This window comes from Opisthorchis viverrini (genome assembly GCF_000715545.1).
Source record: "Opisthorchis viverrini unplaced genomic scaffold opera_v5_114, whole genome shotgun sequence".
NCBI classification, from domain to species: Eukaryota; Metazoa; Platyhelminthes; class Trematoda; order Opisthorchiida; family Opisthorchiidae; genus Opisthorchis; species Opisthorchis viverrini.
This window is the reverse complement of record NW_008751769.1, coordinates 755,185-773,280: the sequence shown is the minus strand read 5'-3', so window position 1 is coordinate 773,280 and position 18,096 is coordinate 755,185. Positions and strand designations below refer to the sequence as shown.

Here is an 18,096-nt window from a genome sequence, read left to right as displayed (position 1 = left end):
AATAGTAATCTGAACAATCGAACGCAATATTTAAGACCAGGCATCGTACTGTGAAGGTGTGATTTGCCAGCCGTTCGAAAGCAGTGAGATCTAGGGAGGATACTTCTGAGACTGAGTGACCGAATGGTCACGTATAGGTCACGTATGTACAGAGTGAATCGCTTGCCTAGTCGCTGTTTCTGAGGTAATTTAACTTATTTTACTGAATTTCCGACGCATTCATTTAATCTCTCCGTACTGTCAACATTGGAATTTAGGCACGTATTGGCACCAAATGATTGACCTCACCACCTGCCAAACGAAGCCCATCTTTATGGCTTTTGCCTGATTGATGGCCGCTTGTTGGAATACTGCTGATCAAACCTTAACTCCCCTATTCCGCTGAGAGACAGAATCCGCCAAAGAATTCCATCTCTGTGCATTTCTCCATAACATCGGCTTTGTTTCTGATCAAATTAACTAAGCTTGCATTGGTTTCCGGCTCGAGATCACTAAATTAGCAAATTAACAAACCAAGGTGCTTAACGAGACTAACGAATACTGTTCCACAATGTAACAAACACGTATACTACTAGCTTACTCAGACACATTCTTTCGAAAGCTAAATCTGAAGATGAAAAACTGTCGAGGTAAACCTTTCGCTATTTCTTTTGATTACTAAATGAAGACCAACAGAATAAAGTAAATTTTTTATCAGTTCAGAGCATCAGCAGTGTCCGTAAGAAATCTTCTGTGTTTAGCCTGTGCTACTTTTATGATCTTTCATTTTACACTTTCATTTTTCAGTAAGTAAATAAACTTTATCTAATACAACAATGAGCATGAAGAACTATCTTTGCACTCTTTACTTTCACACCCAATACAACTGCATGGTTTTAAGAATGAGACTAACGAAGAAAATGGAAGGACATTATCACTCAGTTGGTTACACAAGTTCTTACACCATAAACCAGTGGTTCCAGTCAATCTCTGTGTGAGTAACAAGTCACGACCCAAATTCGTTCCCCGACCTTTATGCCAGGAAAGTGCGCGGACCCTTGATTAGGTTTGAGCCAGGGCGAAGACAGTTTCCGGTACATGGCGCTTCTCTGTATATGTGCTATTCGAGCACGAGATGGCGCTCCCATAGCTTTACCCTCAGTCTGTCAGTGCAAAACAACGTCAAACGTGAATGGCATATTCACGGTGAATCAGTACAGAGGTTCTCTAAAAGATGCAATCAGAAACGGAAATTTCCTATTTTTGTTTCACCGGATGTAGCACTGACTTCCTCGAATGGAAGCATATTTCTAAACAAGGAACACGCATGAGAATAGAATACGTTTTATTTGGGAACGTTCATGTTTTTGATTATTTCTGCAATTTGAGATCCCACGTACACTTAATCAGGATAATTGTCGGTATTTGGCCGTTGGCTACGCGTCGAAGTGATGTGTAGATCCATACATGTATAATCTGGGAGTAAGATGGCCTGAACTATAACTTGGGAATTTTCCACTTCGAAGAAACCTCTGCTTCGAAGTTCCATGTGTCGCAGTACACATTACACGTTGGCTTAAACCGACAGAGTGTCAGCATAGCCATGAGCTCACCAGAAGCTTTTGCACTAGATACGTATGTGTTCCTACTTGAACGTGACAGTTTGACAGAATCGATCCGTCATTGTTCTTTTTATTGCCATCTTTTCTAATTAATTGTTACGGTAAAAGCTAGAGCGATTGAGATGGATCAACTGGCTGCGACTCAAAAAACTGCCAGCCACAGTGTCAAGTTCTCCTAAGAATTAGAACAATGATATATCATCCCGTTCTTCAATGTCCTACTCACACCATGTAACACTCGATCAATTCTACGGACTACCCATTGTTAACCCGGCTGGTTAGGTCGATAAATTACGTTTTCGCTTGACGTCTTATAAAACATATTGATGACTAGTGGTTGGAACCGACTGCTGATTTTCTTGGGACATACTACGCAAAGTGGTGGTGCTAATAAATTGCTCCGAAAGCAGATGAGGTCGCAGCCGAGGGGGAAACAATACTAAAACTGTTTTAATAAACGATCCACGCATCGACCCCAATGTTAAGTGGTATGTATGTTGGGTTCTTTCCAAGCCATCCATCCCGTACTCTGCGAGAAACATTTAATACCACCGAACAACAACTATCGCCTACCAGACAACAGATGGACACTCGATGACTCAAAGACCGGTCGACTGTCGCAACAACCAGCTTTGTGTCCATGCACTCATACCGGTCATATGAAGATACTAACTGATTGTGTAGGTGGTTGAAAGGAGGGAAATTTAACATCAAAACACCAGTATCAAACGACCGGTGGCTAAAAATCACTAGTGTTGTGCTCAGGATCACACACTGAGTACTGCTGTACAGAACCGTAGCTATCCAGTGAAGGTTCACTAGTCAAGCGAATTACCTCTCCTTCTGAGTCACTCATAGGTTGTGGCTGTATGAAGCAATTTCTGAACTATGGATTGCTGATGAGTCTAAGCAACCATTATACAGCTGTGGAATAATCACGTTGGCTTCACTTACCAGAGGAAATCACCACTGAAAATTCTAGTTGTTTGCAGTTAACCGGGTGACCGGAGTTGGGTTACTTTGTTTCCTATTGGCGCAAGTTTGTTCAACTGATCTGGCAGATTTTGGTCGGTATCGGTGATTGTTTCCTTCCATTTCGTTTTCAACGTGTCACTTGCTTGACACATTGTGCCAACACTGAGCTTGCAACTAAATTGCTGGAAAGTTAGCTGGTAGGAAAAGCAGTTCACCCAAGTACTTCGTATCCAGTTCGATCTAATTGTTTTACTTCACACAAAATCCTTCTCTCTATTTAAACTATAATTTAGACTGCAGCAGCCTTTCTTGACCGCTTTTGATTTGCCAGACAATTGCTTCGGAGTGTTTAATCACGTATGTCCTAATAATGGGCAAGAAGTGAACTAGGAGTTTCACAACTGACGCCTAAACAGTAGATTGTGTCGGTATTTAGAGCCCAGTGATGAGTGGAAGTCAGAAGCAACCACGTAGGGAGTTGAAAGTCAAAACAGCATAGTGGAGTTAAATGTTATAGTCCAACGCTTCTGTTGCCGTGTGTGACATTTTTCAAGGATTTCTACAAGTACTTGAATGCGAGTCAAGTGCAGCCTTATTTGAGTCCGTTATCCTCTTCGGGTTTTTGTGTTCATGTGATCAGTTGGCTCTCATAGGGACCAGTGGATGGGGATTTTTGTCAGCTCTGTGAGCGTGTACGCATGACTGTGTGCTTACTTTGGCTGGGACTTGCCCCATTTGTTGCTGTGTTGACTGTGATGCATCATCATTGAGATGCCAGGTTGACCTACGGTTACTACACCTACTTACGTGTGAAGTAAGCCAGATCCAGATCCCACTTCAATAACTGCAGTTGAAACGTCAGGTTACAACACCTAACACCACCGCGTTGTGATTTGACCTTAAAATTCCCACATCACAAGGCCTTCAGTCTGTCTAACAATATCCGAGCCAAGTTTGGCATAGAACTCCTGAGAAGCAGTTAGTTGGTATGCACAGGTAAGCGGAGCCCTAGTAAGTAGGGCCTAATAAGATCAACCACGAAAAATCAGTTGAACCACACATGGTAGCGCCTAACCGGGGCCGGCGGTCGTGTAATATTTAGCTTAAATATATGAAATTTGGACGCGAACATCGAAAAACCGAGCTGTGGCTCCTAAACTTTATCAGAAGCAGTTAGAACGGAATGCGCAATAAACTGCTTCCGCCAATACAGACCGCGTCATCTGTTCATCTTGTTATTTGGGTTTCATTACGTGTTTTATTTCATTTTATTCGTTTTTCATGCCAGTTAGCTTTTGAAAATCCAGGCTGTTTCCACTTACTGATTGTAGCCCACTGGTCTAGCAATTCTCGGCCTATCGTGGACTTACGATAACCCAGATTCGCGTTACGAGAGCGGACGTACATGCCAAATGAAAGCAGAATCGGGATGCAATGTTCATTTCCAGTTGTGTTTATGGGATGAATCAAGGTGAGACCCATGAGGGTGAACAAATCGACCTGATCATCATGATATAACACCAGTGAGGTTGATGAAACCTATTCAACAGTCCAAAATTTTGAGCTCCTCTTTGAACTTATCAGAGTGCATTTCCCGAGTTTCCACTTTACCATGTAATTTTACGTGCGTAGAGATACGAACACAGCACGAGAACAATAGTTTAGAGTTAACAGAAGAGAGAAGTGAAGCTCGCCTGCAGCTGTAGTTTAAGATATTCCTTAGATGAACATGCTGAAAAACCGTTTGATGTTCCATTTGGAACGACATTCGAGATATGGAAATATTTTTCTTGACAGGAAGCGCTACTTTAAGTTTAGAAACCCCACATGAGATCTTCAGTGGAGTGTAAGCTTAGTATCACGTTAAGGGAGTGTATAAAATTGAGTAGCCTCTATTCAGGAATGCAAACCGTAGTTTAACCAGTAGTCTAAAAACTAAGGATACATTCACACGTAAAGCCAAGACAACTGTTACATTGTTATTGATAAATCAGCAATGAGTGTGACGTTGAGAGTATGAGCTTCAATCTTCAATACTGTCATGTAGCCCATGTTAGCTCCCACCGCTCCCACCAACTCACCATGGAGGAACTCAAGTTTTCCAGCCCACATCAGAGTCTACTACACAGAACCGGCTGATTCTGTTCATCTATAAAGCCATAGTATCTCTGATAAAATGTATCGGTTATTTTCTCACCAAACAACCCTAAACTAGCATCGTGCTAAAGTTTGTTCCCAGGATATAAACAAAACAATGAAGGCAAACCAGACACCTCAGTTGACCCTCCAAAATGGGGTAACGGCTGTTACCACTCTCTAAGTGGAGTGAACCCATGTAACTTTATTGCCGTCGGCTATCGGTGTCGTTATCACTCCATTAACCAAGATACACTTGGTTAGGAAATTGTTGAGTGGATATTTGAATGTGCGAGGAAATCCACATTACTCAGAAGTGGTTTCATGCAGCGATTAAGGCCAATCTATGTTGAAAAGCCTAGAAGCACTATACAGCTATTTCATCATCAGCATACTAGTGATTACGGATAATGAGGAGCTGGTCAACACGTGATTGTGTAATATGGAACCCTTGGCCGAATGATGAGTGGGGCTATATTCTATCAAAAGGGAGTAAACCACATAGCCCATCAGCTACTAGTGGTCGAAAAATTGTATTCGAACTACTACACTGGAGATTAGAGGCTCGAAATTCTCCGAGTTTCGTAAAATGGGCATTACTGGTGTTTTTCAATGAGAATGCGATTGCTGCACAATGCACCTCGGCATAGATCAGCCTTGCTCACGGGATAACATCTCTATGGGATATTCCAAACTTCCTTTACAATACCAACTTTCAGGTTTCTCTTGGTAATTTAGTGGGACGCCTATTGATAGTTTATCTAGTCATCTGACCTAATTTGCATCACACCGTTTAGTCGTAAGAATTCGGATAAAATATTCACTTTAGGAATACATCGAGAGTTGCTTCTATTGGTATTCAGAAGAAAAATATGAACCGAAAGAAATCCGGCGTTCACATCCCAACTCACTTTTTTTACCATGTATCTGTTAAGATGTTGAGGGATCAGTTCTACTCTTTTGTAAAAAAAACACAGAACATTTGAAAATTTCTCGTGAATTCTAACGGCATATCGTAGTGCGCCTAGCATAGGTTAAATGAAATGATCGATATTTAGAAGTCAATGGTATTCTGGTAACTTTATCGTTGTTTATTTGTTCGCCATAGGTCCTAATAAAACAATTAATTTTCCTTTTAAACTAGCTGTTTACGCACCACTCTTGATTAAAGCAACTTAGCCAAATGGTTTTCGATATGTTCACCCATCTTGCCACCTCTCAGTCTAAGCCAGCTGCCAGGCAGGTCACTTGGCTCTTCATATTACCACTTGTGTAGTCGCGTGCTTTGAATGATTGGTCTTGGCATTTCCACTAGTAAATACTGAGACCGATTGTGGATACTCCTCGTTGACATTCCCCATGAAGGGGCAGCCTTTCAAGGAACGAAGTATCAAATTTTCCTCCATCAGATCTCCCATATCTCATTCTAGGGACAGATCAATAACCGTGTTCGTGGCTTTCATTTGTAACACCTTGGTGCTTGTCTGCCGTGTTACTCGTAGGAAGAGGACCGAGGTACTAAGAAGTTGTCCAGACCCAAAAAGTGGCAGTTGAGATGCCGGGATTTGGTTTGAACTAAAGACCTTCCGGTCATTAGGTTCACACCCTAGCTACTGGGCTATGGCTGAATGATAGTTAAAAACTTATTTCTTTTTCTTTAGTTGTGGCGTATTTCCACGGAGATGAAGAATCCTATAGAAAGGAAGAATAATTCACAGACTTCGGGGAAGTTTCCCTGATTTACTCAAGGGTGTTGGTCTGTGTGGAACAGAGCACGCAGCCGACAGTGCAGATTAGTTACTAAAGAATTAAAAATGTCCCTGTGCAATCCAAAAAACTTCTATTGCATTTGTTCTTATTGCTTTCAGGAGACTAACGAAAAGCTGCAATCTCTATCATGGCACAACGAGCGAATACATGCAAATGGTTAGAGTTGCGGACAAAATCAACCTTCGGATTTCCCAACCTGTGCCAGTGAGTTAGCTCGTAAAAAAAATTAAAAAAATGGCGACATCTACACCTACCATGTATGACAACTACAAGGCTTCATTCAAGGATGACCAGTCCTCATGGTGAATCACCGCCTTACACTGACAATTTTGTCAAACTATGTGAATTTCAGATCTTGACAAACTGTCCTACTCATCCTTTACGAAAAAGAGGCTTTGCGAACAATGGTCACGTACACACTCGACTCTAGTGTTGAAAATCCAGCTTGCGACATATTAAGCTCCATTTAGCACCACATTATACAGCGGATGATTATCGGTCAGAGTTTTGTTAGGCACTGTTTGGCTTACCTTCTTCCATACTGAGCATTCAGAACTCGTTCGCTGCATCCTGTACTCTCTATCATTTTACTCCTCAACCTAATGAATGTGAAAGGTTGTTCTCTTGCTCAACTACTGAACCGGACTTACGACTACGTGACTTATGTAGGTGTGCATTGGTTCCTGCACTCCGACTGCGGGTTGCCCTCAAAAGGACAAGAAATGACCTGTTCATAAGTTTACTTGAATAGTGAAGGACTAACTGGCTTTCAGATGAGGTGTTTTCGAAAACAGAACGCTGTCGTTCTAGAAGTTGCTTCGATTTGTGCATACATGAAAACACAATGGGAATGATAGCAGACAGCAATTTTAAAATAACATTAGGCCTATCGAAACAAAGTGACTTGGATGTCCGTTGCCTCTCGACATGCAGCTTTTGAGGAACAGAGTCATCTATCTTTACAGGACGTTAACCTATTAGGGATATTTATACAAGAATAAAGCATTTGATGTCCTATTGTGGTTCATGGTGATACCATTCACTGTGTAAAAAAAGACAAAATGAACGAACGTCCTGAATATAGCGTCCGTGGAACGTTGTCCTAATTCACGTTGTGGGAAACTGTTTTGAAAAGTTCGACCCTACGCAACAACTGCCGCATCGTTACCTGCAGAATTCAATACTTTGTCTGGTTCTTCGGTGTGGTTCCTAAAGTGTGACCTGGTCTGGAGGTTTTAGAGTACGTGTTACACATTTCAGCTTTCTGTAGTAACCAGAAAAATGCCACTTTAAGAGAAAAAGTAAAAGGTCCAACTACATCACAGACAAGTTAGAGTGCAATAGCCAACCGCGGTGTTCTCACTGATTGTTCGCTGGTCATTCTTCATAATGAGGGGAAAACATAAATATTTTATAAAGACCTCCTATGACTATGGAGAATGACGAAATAATGAAGATGCAATACGGATCAAAAGGCAAAGGCATATGACAATAGAATCACAATAGTCAGGCTGTCTCGGATTGCCTGTGCGCAGCCGACCAATAACTCAAGCGTTAGGATTGAGATGAAGTGTTTACTAGATAGCTAGCATATGAGTGGCAGATCAAGACAGCACGTGCCCATCATGGTAAACAAACACACATGACTCTGAAGTAAAAAAAACTGACCGCTTACTGATTAGACATTTTGTAGATATGTATGATAAGCAGCAATGAGTGTACGCCCGTTTCCTACACGGCCCACGATCACTTAGAGCAAGATTTGACTACGAATACCCTTAAACAAACTATTCTAGGAACTTGAATGCGAGTGGGTTTTAACTGCGGCAATTCTGGCTTGCAGGGTGGCAGGGTGGGTGCAAATCGGTTATGCTACTGGCTATGCACTTTCATTAGCTCATTTCATTAGTAAAATGGCCGCATCCGAAAAAGCCCGTACTCTATAGCTTACTGTGAGGAACAAAATGAGGTGACCTAGTTTCACTGAGATGTCAGCTGCTCTCGTAAACTCAATGAAAAATGATGAAGTCAACAGTCGTTCGCAACCTAACGACGTCCCAATTTCTTGGAAGCAAAATAATAAAAAACTGCAAAATAGTAGTTGCGAGCAAGCATCGAACACTGAAGGTGCGCAATAAATGGCTGAAGCTAAGAGCTTTCGAGCAAGTCATGAATGATAAAGATTGATCTACACAAAAAAGAGATACAAAAAACAACTATTCGATTTTTTCGGTACTTTAGTTCATCACGGAAATCTTTGCAAGGAACGAATGACCGTGGATTACGTTACACATCCAAAAACATACACTCTATTTATATTGGTTTGTAAAACCCGGACTGTGAACGTAGATAAAATTATGCGAAACTGAGGTTACTTGCTAAATGAGGACACACGAGAACATACACAAATATGCTCATTTTGAGAATACTGTGCGAGTTTAAAGATCAACCATGAATAAAGGTGTGCTCGGTAGTGTAGGATTACGGATTCTCAGAGAGACAGCTTTAGGTGTGACAACAATATTTAAATCACGATATTGGTGAGATAGTGGTGCCGAAATGAACGAAGTTGCAATTTGCTCTTTGGTATTTTTCATAAGGCAAATTTTCCGTACGCTCTCACTTCATCCGCTAAAGAGTCCCGATCAGGTATTTCCTTTTTCAATCTGTGCATCGTAAACCCTATCTCCTGATTATCGGTGGCGTAAATAAACGCGCCTCCAAAAATCCGAATAGATCTCAAAACACATTGTTGTCGATTACTGAATGGCTCCGGGAAGCAGAAATATGCCTGGTCTATGTGAAGTCATACGGAACCAGTATTATTCCACGTCCCGTATGGCCAACACGGGATATATCAACCTTACTTAGTAGCAGGTACCAGGTTGTAATATGTGAACGAACAACTGCTGTTTCTTGGCTTTCCAGCATAGATTGGCTTCCCTTACAGGACGAAATCTCCGGTTAAACAAGTACACATAACACTATCTTTTGCGACAGTTACTGATCGCATATTAGCATCATATTTCATGATACCACTGAACGAGATGGCAGGTGGCCTTGAAATTGTCCTGAAAGATTCACTCACTGGTTAGAAGAGGCGTTATTTTCATTGGTCTTGATCATGCGCGTCTATTGAGGGAGTGTACCATACTAACTACCCTTAACGTAAGATCAGAGCCTCAGTTTTCATTCATCTGTGCCGGTTTCGATCATTTTAACTAAAGGTCTTGTGTGGGTCACCCGAACTGATCAAACGTGAATGTCCGCCTCCTCATATCTGATATTTCAGGTGTGTCCAGGTTGCACCGAATTTTGAGTGGTAACGGCCAATTCATGCTTAAAGTGGGAGGATTTAAGATCTTGGCAGGGTAGGCAGGGTAGTAGGCACAACTCGTCCTTCCTAAAAATCTCATAACTTCAAGACAACGCTTAGCCTCCTAGGTGATCTGAATAGATGGACTAAACAAATACAAACGGAGTTCCGTCGGTGTGGACGCCAATACAATAAATTTCACAACCAGCTAGACCCTCCAGTCATGTCTACTTAGTATTGTGCATGAATATGAAATTCCTTAAATCAACTTCATCGTTACTCTATGATCATCGTCATTATCGTTGCCAGCTGTAAAGCCCATGTACTTTCCGTACGGTCGTTATAGCTGCCAAATTTTCATCCGTTAATAGTGTGGGGAGGTGGGTTACAAGGCTATGTAGCTCATACGACTACTGCTTAAACGCAGGAGTGTCGGTGCACTTTTCATTGCGGAGGTCAGGGGAGAGCCATACACTGGATGCAACAGCTCGGATGAGTGACAACCTTTGAGTGCGCGACTGGGACATGTCTGACAATGTATCTTATCACTGACGTATCCTTTCTCAGGGTTCCCATCCATGGAGATGGCAATCATCAGCGCAGCTACGTTTGTTAGTAACCGCTTCCATATTTCGCTATCAAGTCACTTTTCGTCCTCCCCTAGCTCATTCCTACACTCCTCGTGGCCATGTGGAAGAAGCCCTTGGAGGTATTCGGTGGACAGGCATACGGAGCACGTGAACAAGCCAGCGCAACCTACGAGGTGTGATCAGTTCATCTCTCGTGGGCGAGTTATCCCTTCCGAAAACCATTTGATGTTCATCAGTATTACTATTCAGGGTTCCCACGAGATTCAAGAAATGCTCTGAGAAATGTAGAATAGTCACCTTATGAAAGCAGCATTCTATTTCTGAGTTTCGCCTTGGCACCAACTACAATGCCAGTTTGTGCAGAGTAGCATGTACTTCTCTGGCTACCTGACCCAGTCTTTATTACTGCTGCCGAGGAAAACTCTAGGATTTCTATGAGAACTAGCAACAAAAACACACACGTTGGTACATCATTCTTCCAGAACTCTTTCCACTTGAGGTTCGAGTAAACAACTTTTGAGCAACATTCGTTTCCCCAACCCTTAAAAATTCTGGCAGCACTTTTGACATCCCTAAACATCCATACACGTTGACTGCCCTCTAGAAACTGTACCCAGACGGCAAACGCACTGTTGACGCAGAACTGATCTATAGATAAGTTGCATATTGAAGCAGAATTTTTGCCAAAAGAAAAATCCCCATCAGCTATTCAAAAAGGTTTCCATCATTCAGTGTGTGCATAATTAGTGCTGGTGCATGTGTACAGCTCGCCTAAAAGTAATTTTTTCCAAACCACTTATGATGATATTCCATAAGCGTCATTGTTTTGTCCCTTCTAGAAGGAATATGGTCTCCGCATTAAGGTCGTTGGCAGGGTGCAGCTCGACCTGTTTCGTCCAATCGGCTCATTTGAAGCCCCCAGATTCACCATTCGGGCAAACGGCAACCGGACAAAGGTGATGTTAAAAAGAACGCAACACGGGTCAAGGAATCCAAATGTTGAGTAGGTTGATTAGATGCAAATTTTAGCACTATTGTGCAGAGAGGGTTGGTACGTATGTTTACGCTCTACTAGTCACATGCAATTAGTTACAAGATTCTTTGGAAGTGTACGACTTGTTTCTTGTCCCTTGAAATGACGGAGGGCAATTCTCCAGGTGAAATAACACCCTCGTTATAACTTGTAAGTCATTCTTGGTTAAGGACACTTCAAGTATGTGCTGCACTTGCTGGATTTTTACTTCGGTTTCACCCACGCACTAGGCGAAGTAAACGAATAGAGCGAATAGAACATGCAATATTCCAAATCCTGAATTTGAACAATCACTACTCACATCCAGACAGTATTTAGGACTAAGACGGTAATTCGAAGGGCTCAAATGATATTGGAGCCAAGTTATCGGATGGATGAGTTTGGCCTTGATATCTGCGAATTTGTACTGTCGATACTCACATTCTGCTTACCCAGCGAGTCAGTGCTAAATGTACACCACTCAGTGCCAGTTCAGTTTTTCTCACCTAATCGTCAGAATTTCTCATGCATCTAGTAGGAGGTACACTATAAAGGTACGCCAACACGCACCAAATGTTGAAACGTTATATATTTCACGACACAGTTATCAATCAGTCTATTTTCCTGGTGCCTCAATGTGATAAACGTTTGTGCACATCAGACTCAATTCGAGTGTTCAAAGTGTTCGATAGTATTATAGTCATATTCTTGGCTCTTCCGTGGTTTTGATTATCCCCGTCGGATGCACCCTGAGGCATAAGGCATGTTTTCTCATCCCATTTCATTTGTTAAGCTCACAAAAACTCACAGTATCATTAGTATTACGTTTCGGGAAGTGGAATTTTCACTTGCTTTGTGAAGCAGGAGATTTCTGGCTTTCTTAAATTTGTTCTATTGTCCGAGTTGCTGACAGTAACAAATGGGTTGAGGAATGCAGGATACACATTATCACACCTAAGGATACAGTTATAATACAAAAATACCTATGGTATAAGCATTTTTCATGCAAAGAAATGAGGCAGATATGTTTCCTTTGTTGGATGATCTCACGCCTTGCAGAGGACTATATCATGAAGGATAACTCTTGAGAAACACTCTTCTAGTTTAGCGCTCAAATCTAGCCCGCAAAAACCAGCATCCTAGAAGAGATCACTTTTGATCTCTTGTGTTCACTCAAAATGGAGATAACTGCACTCCAGTGATGTGTCTCACAGCTGACTTAGTAAATCGAAGGCACGCATAATCTGACTAAATTTTTCCTGGATACCAGCACAAGCAAAGACACCAAATTTGCTGAAGTGTGTATTCCCGCATGGTTTATTAGTTCCACTAAAAGATTTTCCCAGGCCAGTAACATGACGAAAACAGACGAAACGCACAAATTATAGGTTTTGTGAAACTGTGAACACTCGTCGCACCAGAAAGACGGAATAACAAATGAAATTTGGAGTTGTACTGGACTTGGAAGCTGCATGCTGCTTTATCGTAGCTAAAAACACCTTCGTTGTCAGTAAGGCAGTGACAGAAAACGCTACCTTAATGGTAAATTTCACGTTGCTCAGCAATCCAAACAATCCGTTGGCGTTGGAGGCGGACTAACCAGAGACGCAGGCATGTAGGAACATAAATAAATCGAATCGGGCCCAATAAACTTCCTGACTGCACTAGGTATGTTGTGTTCACCACTGTTCTGACTGACGTAGATGGTTTTGTGTGGACGGGAAGCTGATCAGCAGAGCAACAATTGGCAACTTCCTTTAAACTGTCACGGCGTGGCCAAACAGTGCGCTGTGGTTCACAGATGGCGTTTGTGAGGGAATATCCGAGTATTTCTCTAATTTACTTAGGTCGCAGTGGATTTTAAAAACTTTCTTGAAGGAAACCGTATGTGTTGAGTCATTCATGCGTTATTTGATTATCTTGTAAGGGTTCCAGGCAAGATTTTACTGATTTCATTTGATGCTAGTCCATTCATTCTGGTCGGCAGCTAAACCCTTACTTACTTCACCCATCTAACGTCTAAATAGCTCAAAATGACGAAGAGCCTTGATATTTGTGTTGAAATCCCAGATCAACGGTAGGAAAAAAGAATGGACCAGTGTCTGTACAGCACTCCCTCTTCATACATGAGAAGTACCTGTTTTGACCGGAATGAAGGTCAACGTCTACCTGTTGTGCATTCAGCCTCATTTAGATATCAGGATGCTGAGTGTGGTAGGTCCCTCAATGTGTGGCACGCCGTGCCAAGATACGTCAATAAAATAGTGCTTCGGGACCAGAAAAGTGAAAGGATATTTAGCATCTCTCCAGTATTCAGCTGTTTTGGTTAGTTTATAACTTTCGCAGAGGGTCAGATTTATTACTAAAAGCCATCTTCGTTTGTTTCTGGTAAACATCAGTCTCAATCGTAGTGTCTGCCCCACCCTTCACGAAACTAGTTACTTGTAGTAACTTCCAAATTGATTGTGTTTTGCCAAAAAGAAGCCGTAATGGATGTACAATGCACCACACTTCCCATTCTGAGTTTTGCTCTGCTTGCCCAGTGTGAGTCCAAGGTTAAAATAAGAAAAACTTAAAATTCCTTCTATGTTTGCAACAACTGCAACCTGCCTAATCGGGTGGTCTTTTCTCTTCGTATTTCCTCCAGGATAACAGCTTCGCTTCAGCTCACCTGTGCGCCTCACTTTTACGGAAGCTATTGTCAGAACTATTGCAAGCCAAATACATCGCACTACATATGCAATTCGGATGGACAAAGGATCTGCCGATATGGTTAATTTGTGATAGTTCTCTAACTTTACTTGTTAGTGATAAGCTCTCCCGGCAGTTCGAAGAAATGTATCTGGTTTTGGTGGGCTATTCCCTAGTATTTTTTTTAAGAAAAAACCACTGATAATGTCATGAGGAATTCAGAAGGTTCCCTAGTTGTGACATACCACATCCAAGGAATCTCTCATCAAATTATCTAGGCTGCTTGTCATTGTTGGCTGACCAGTGGTTATCCTTTTCCGGAATCAAGTGCTCCATTCTATTCCCTGCCCCGCTTGTGAGCCATTTCATCGGGTCTGTAAAAATTGGCTTCTGACAGAATCCCAATTCCTGTCTAGAAGAAGCATTTTTCCATTTCCCTGGGATATTTACTTCGCAATCGTTTGAACCAGGTTTTATTTTTTGGAAGTTCGGCTGCCAACTAGAGAAAGTTTAAAATAAGCAATGTAAGGGTTTGGATCCGGTGGGGTTCGAACGTCATAAGGTAATAGTGCTCCACTCAACCGTCGAAAGCACTTTTATGACTTGTTCACTCGTGCAATGTCTACGGTGGGCAGTAGCACGTTATTCCTCCACTTCCTCAGACCATCGTGTAAACAGAATTTATGACAGCACTGTGTGAGATAAATATTCAAGTCGAAATCCATACGAAGCATACAACCACATACCTGATTTGATGAATGCGATCATAAACAAGCTACACGGCGGAGTAACCTGTTTGTGTTGGACAATACTGCAATAGCGGGTCCCATGAACAACCAAAACTCATAGACTAACCAAACGCGTTTTTTGATCACGTCTGCCATCAGGTGGATATGACTTATGACATGTTTTATCGGAGGGTTAGTTAAAGGGATGACGAAGTAACGAAGTGTGAGACAACGGAAATGATTACAAACAGCTCGGTTCATCAGGAGATATGATCCCAACATGATAGCTTAAGAAGTTTTGCCCTTAAGTACTTTTTTCTCAGTCATGCATTTTTTGCATCACTGAAAACTACTAACATCTACCTGTCAATGCTCTCTAAAATAGCAAGATTCGTGTGGGTCCCAGGTAGGATTGTGTGCAAACGACAGGGTGCCACCAATTTATTGCATGACCTTGCAAGGTGTTCGGTTGTCCATCTTCTTCCCTAATGAAGATCATGTGCCTACAAATGACAAATCCAAAGCGGAAATTTAACACCAGCTGCGGCTCCATGAGTATGGTGTACTTTCATGGGTTCCAGTGATCTCAGATCGACAACATTTGACTTGTCTACATGATCGGCGAAGAAGCAAAAACCGTCTTTCTGGTTGTCACAATCTCACTACAAAATCGGTGGGACGGGAATAAAAGCAAAAGGCAAAGGAAAGCAAAAGGCAAAAGAGAAGGAAGGTGGTACAAAGAAGCTCAGAGCGAAATGATATCTGGGGCTTAAGCCTCAGCTGATAATTACTAGATCTCAATGTACTTTCTGAGTAGTCTCAAATTTCAAATTCACTGGTGACTTCGTGGATAAAACCGTATTCAAGAAAAGAGTGATTAATAATTAATGCAGTTGAATAATGGAGACACAAGGAACAGTCATAAACAACTAAAACATAAGCATATCGGTACCATTTTCGTAAGCACAGCCCACTCAAAAGGGTGCTCTCTACTAGTGGGCTGTCACTATAGAGATGGACTACTGTACACATTTACGTAGGTCTGAGATAAAACAACATCCATACCGCTTACTACTCCGGATAATTGTTTATGAGCAGTCTCATAAGCGGGCGTTTCGGGCCTCTAACCGGTGGTTTGATAGTTTAACCAACTCTCGTTAATCCGTTATGTGATTGTCTGTTGGCAATCTAGACAGACGCCGGTAGTTTAGTTCGAGTTCGATGGAGGCCAAAATTTTGGTCGGTTCTACATGAAAGCGGTTAAGATTTGTTCAGTCACTCTGATTCTAATGAACAAACTGTTATTTCTCCCCATATTCACGTGGTCCCCCATAAAGGACACATTCTGGTCAAATGATGACGTCCACTCGCGGCAGCCTAAACGTTACTAAAAAACCTGATTTATTGATTAGTTATTTGGTTAATCATGAAAATTAGGATATACGTTGTGATGTTGTCTCAACTTTCAACCAAAATGAACCTTGCATGCAAACTCCAGTCTCTTAAACTTCGTCCACCAATAATTCGGTGCGGGTATTTCTACACCAATAGTTTATTTTATTACTCATTATTCAGTGTACTGTAGCAACTACAATTCAGCTTTGTATCTAAAACATTCATGTCGTATTACACAGGATTACGCGGGCCATTATGTCTCAAGAAAGACTGGTGTGTACTCTACCCATGTCCTTCTTATGCAAGATGCAGTTTAAATTCCAACGAAGACGGAAGGATATGCATATGTAGAGGCTCAGGAGGCAAGTACCAATAACCCTTGATAAAGTCTTCAACTACGATTGTTCGTTAAATTGTAAAGTATTGCTTGTTAATTGCTCGCTGATGTCCCCAAAGCACTTGCAGCAACACTATAGGTCAGATTGCCAGTTTCCGGAGTTAACTGTTATCTTTTTCGAAAATTATTCATTTGATTCCAAGGCACAATTTTCCACCACACTGCAGCAATGTGTTTGGTCCTCAATATTTTGTCCTTCCACACACAGCAGATTTTTAGTAAACCTTGTAACAGACAGTGCTGGCAGCTGAGTGTAGTGATTGTGTTGACGGAGTTTCCACATTGACAATGAGACCTTATCTCCTTGATATTTTCAAAAGCTTGGCGTAACGGACAAGTTGATATTTCAAGTAAATGTTTGAATATTTATATAGTAGAGACTATTCGTGGGATAGGATACAAGTCGAAAGTCATCCATTGTCGAAACGAACTTTTTGGATGTGACTTGCTCTAGGACTTTAGGTTTTGTCAGATGGTTTATGATACAACGGGGTACCTGTAGTTTGTAAATAAACGCGTTCATCTGAACCATAATAAGCATGTTGCACTTGGTGCGATGAATTCCCAATTAACAAGATATAGCTGAGTGGCCTGCCACAGAAAAATGCTCGTTTTTCCTCCATGTTAACCCCATGAATTCCGAGTTTTTTTTTGCTAAATGTGGCCCTTTTGTGTTTTTTGTTTTGCTTTTTGTTTTGCCTTTAAATTCACTCATTCTACGGTTATGAATCACTAAGCTATTGTGGTCACTCGGTCTCAGACTCAAAACTGTCGTCAACTTGATATTCTCAGTCCTCCGTACCATGATTTTGGAGGTTTCATGTAAATTCGTCATGTAGGCTGATTGCTCGTGCGGATGAGTAAGCTATCTCATGCACTGTCCAAGTGCATGCAGATGGGGTCGTATATGGCATGGAACCAAAGTTTGTTAAATAGGGCCAGTACAGACAAATAAATCTCCTAGTTATCGACCCCTTAAATGGTAAAATACCTTTTCGACAGTTTTACTTCGGTTCAGCAGGGGACTCCATTGATGCGATTAAAATCGCATTCACTATCTGATATAGAGATATGTTTTCACGTATTCTACGACACATTCAAGCCCAAAAGACCGGGTGACCTCTATGGAGACATGTTAACCCATGAATTCCGAGTTTTTTTTTGCTAAATGTGGCCCTTTTGTGTTTTTTGTTTTGCTTTTTGTTTTGCCTTTAAATTCACTCATTCTACGGTTATGAATCACTAAGCTATTGTGGTCACTCGGTCTCAGACTCAAAACTGTCGTCAACTTGATATTCTCAGTCCTCCGTACCATGATTTTGGAGGTTTCATGTAAATTCGTCATGTAGGCTGATTGCTCGTGCGGATGAGTAAGCTATCTCATGCACTGTCCAAGTGCATGCAGATGGGGTCGTATATGGCATGGAACCAAAGTTTGTTAAATAGGGCCAGTACAGACAAATAAATCTCCTAGTTATCGACCCC

At 41.6% G+C, this 18,096-nt stretch overlaps 1 protein-coding gene across 1 annotated transcript in view; it reads left to right on the top strand.

Moving 5' to 3' along the window:
• Positions 1 to 18,096, top strand: part of T265_13863 (hypothetical protein) — a gene marked incomplete at both ends in the record, with an annotated part of 33,695 nt that overhangs the window by 3,363 nt on the left and 12,236 nt on the right. The window contains 4 exons of the mRNA XM_009170906.1: positions 3,908 to 4,047; positions 6,581 to 6,686; positions 11,228 to 11,391; positions 14,048 to 14,172. Of these exons, the coding sequence (XP_009169170.1) occupies positions 3,908 to 4,047; positions 6,581 to 6,686; positions 11,228 to 11,391; positions 14,048 to 14,172 (535 nt within the window). The remainder of the gene's footprint in view (positions 1 to 3,907; positions 4,048 to 6,580; positions 6,687 to 11,227; positions 11,392 to 14,047; positions 14,173 to 18,096) is intronic.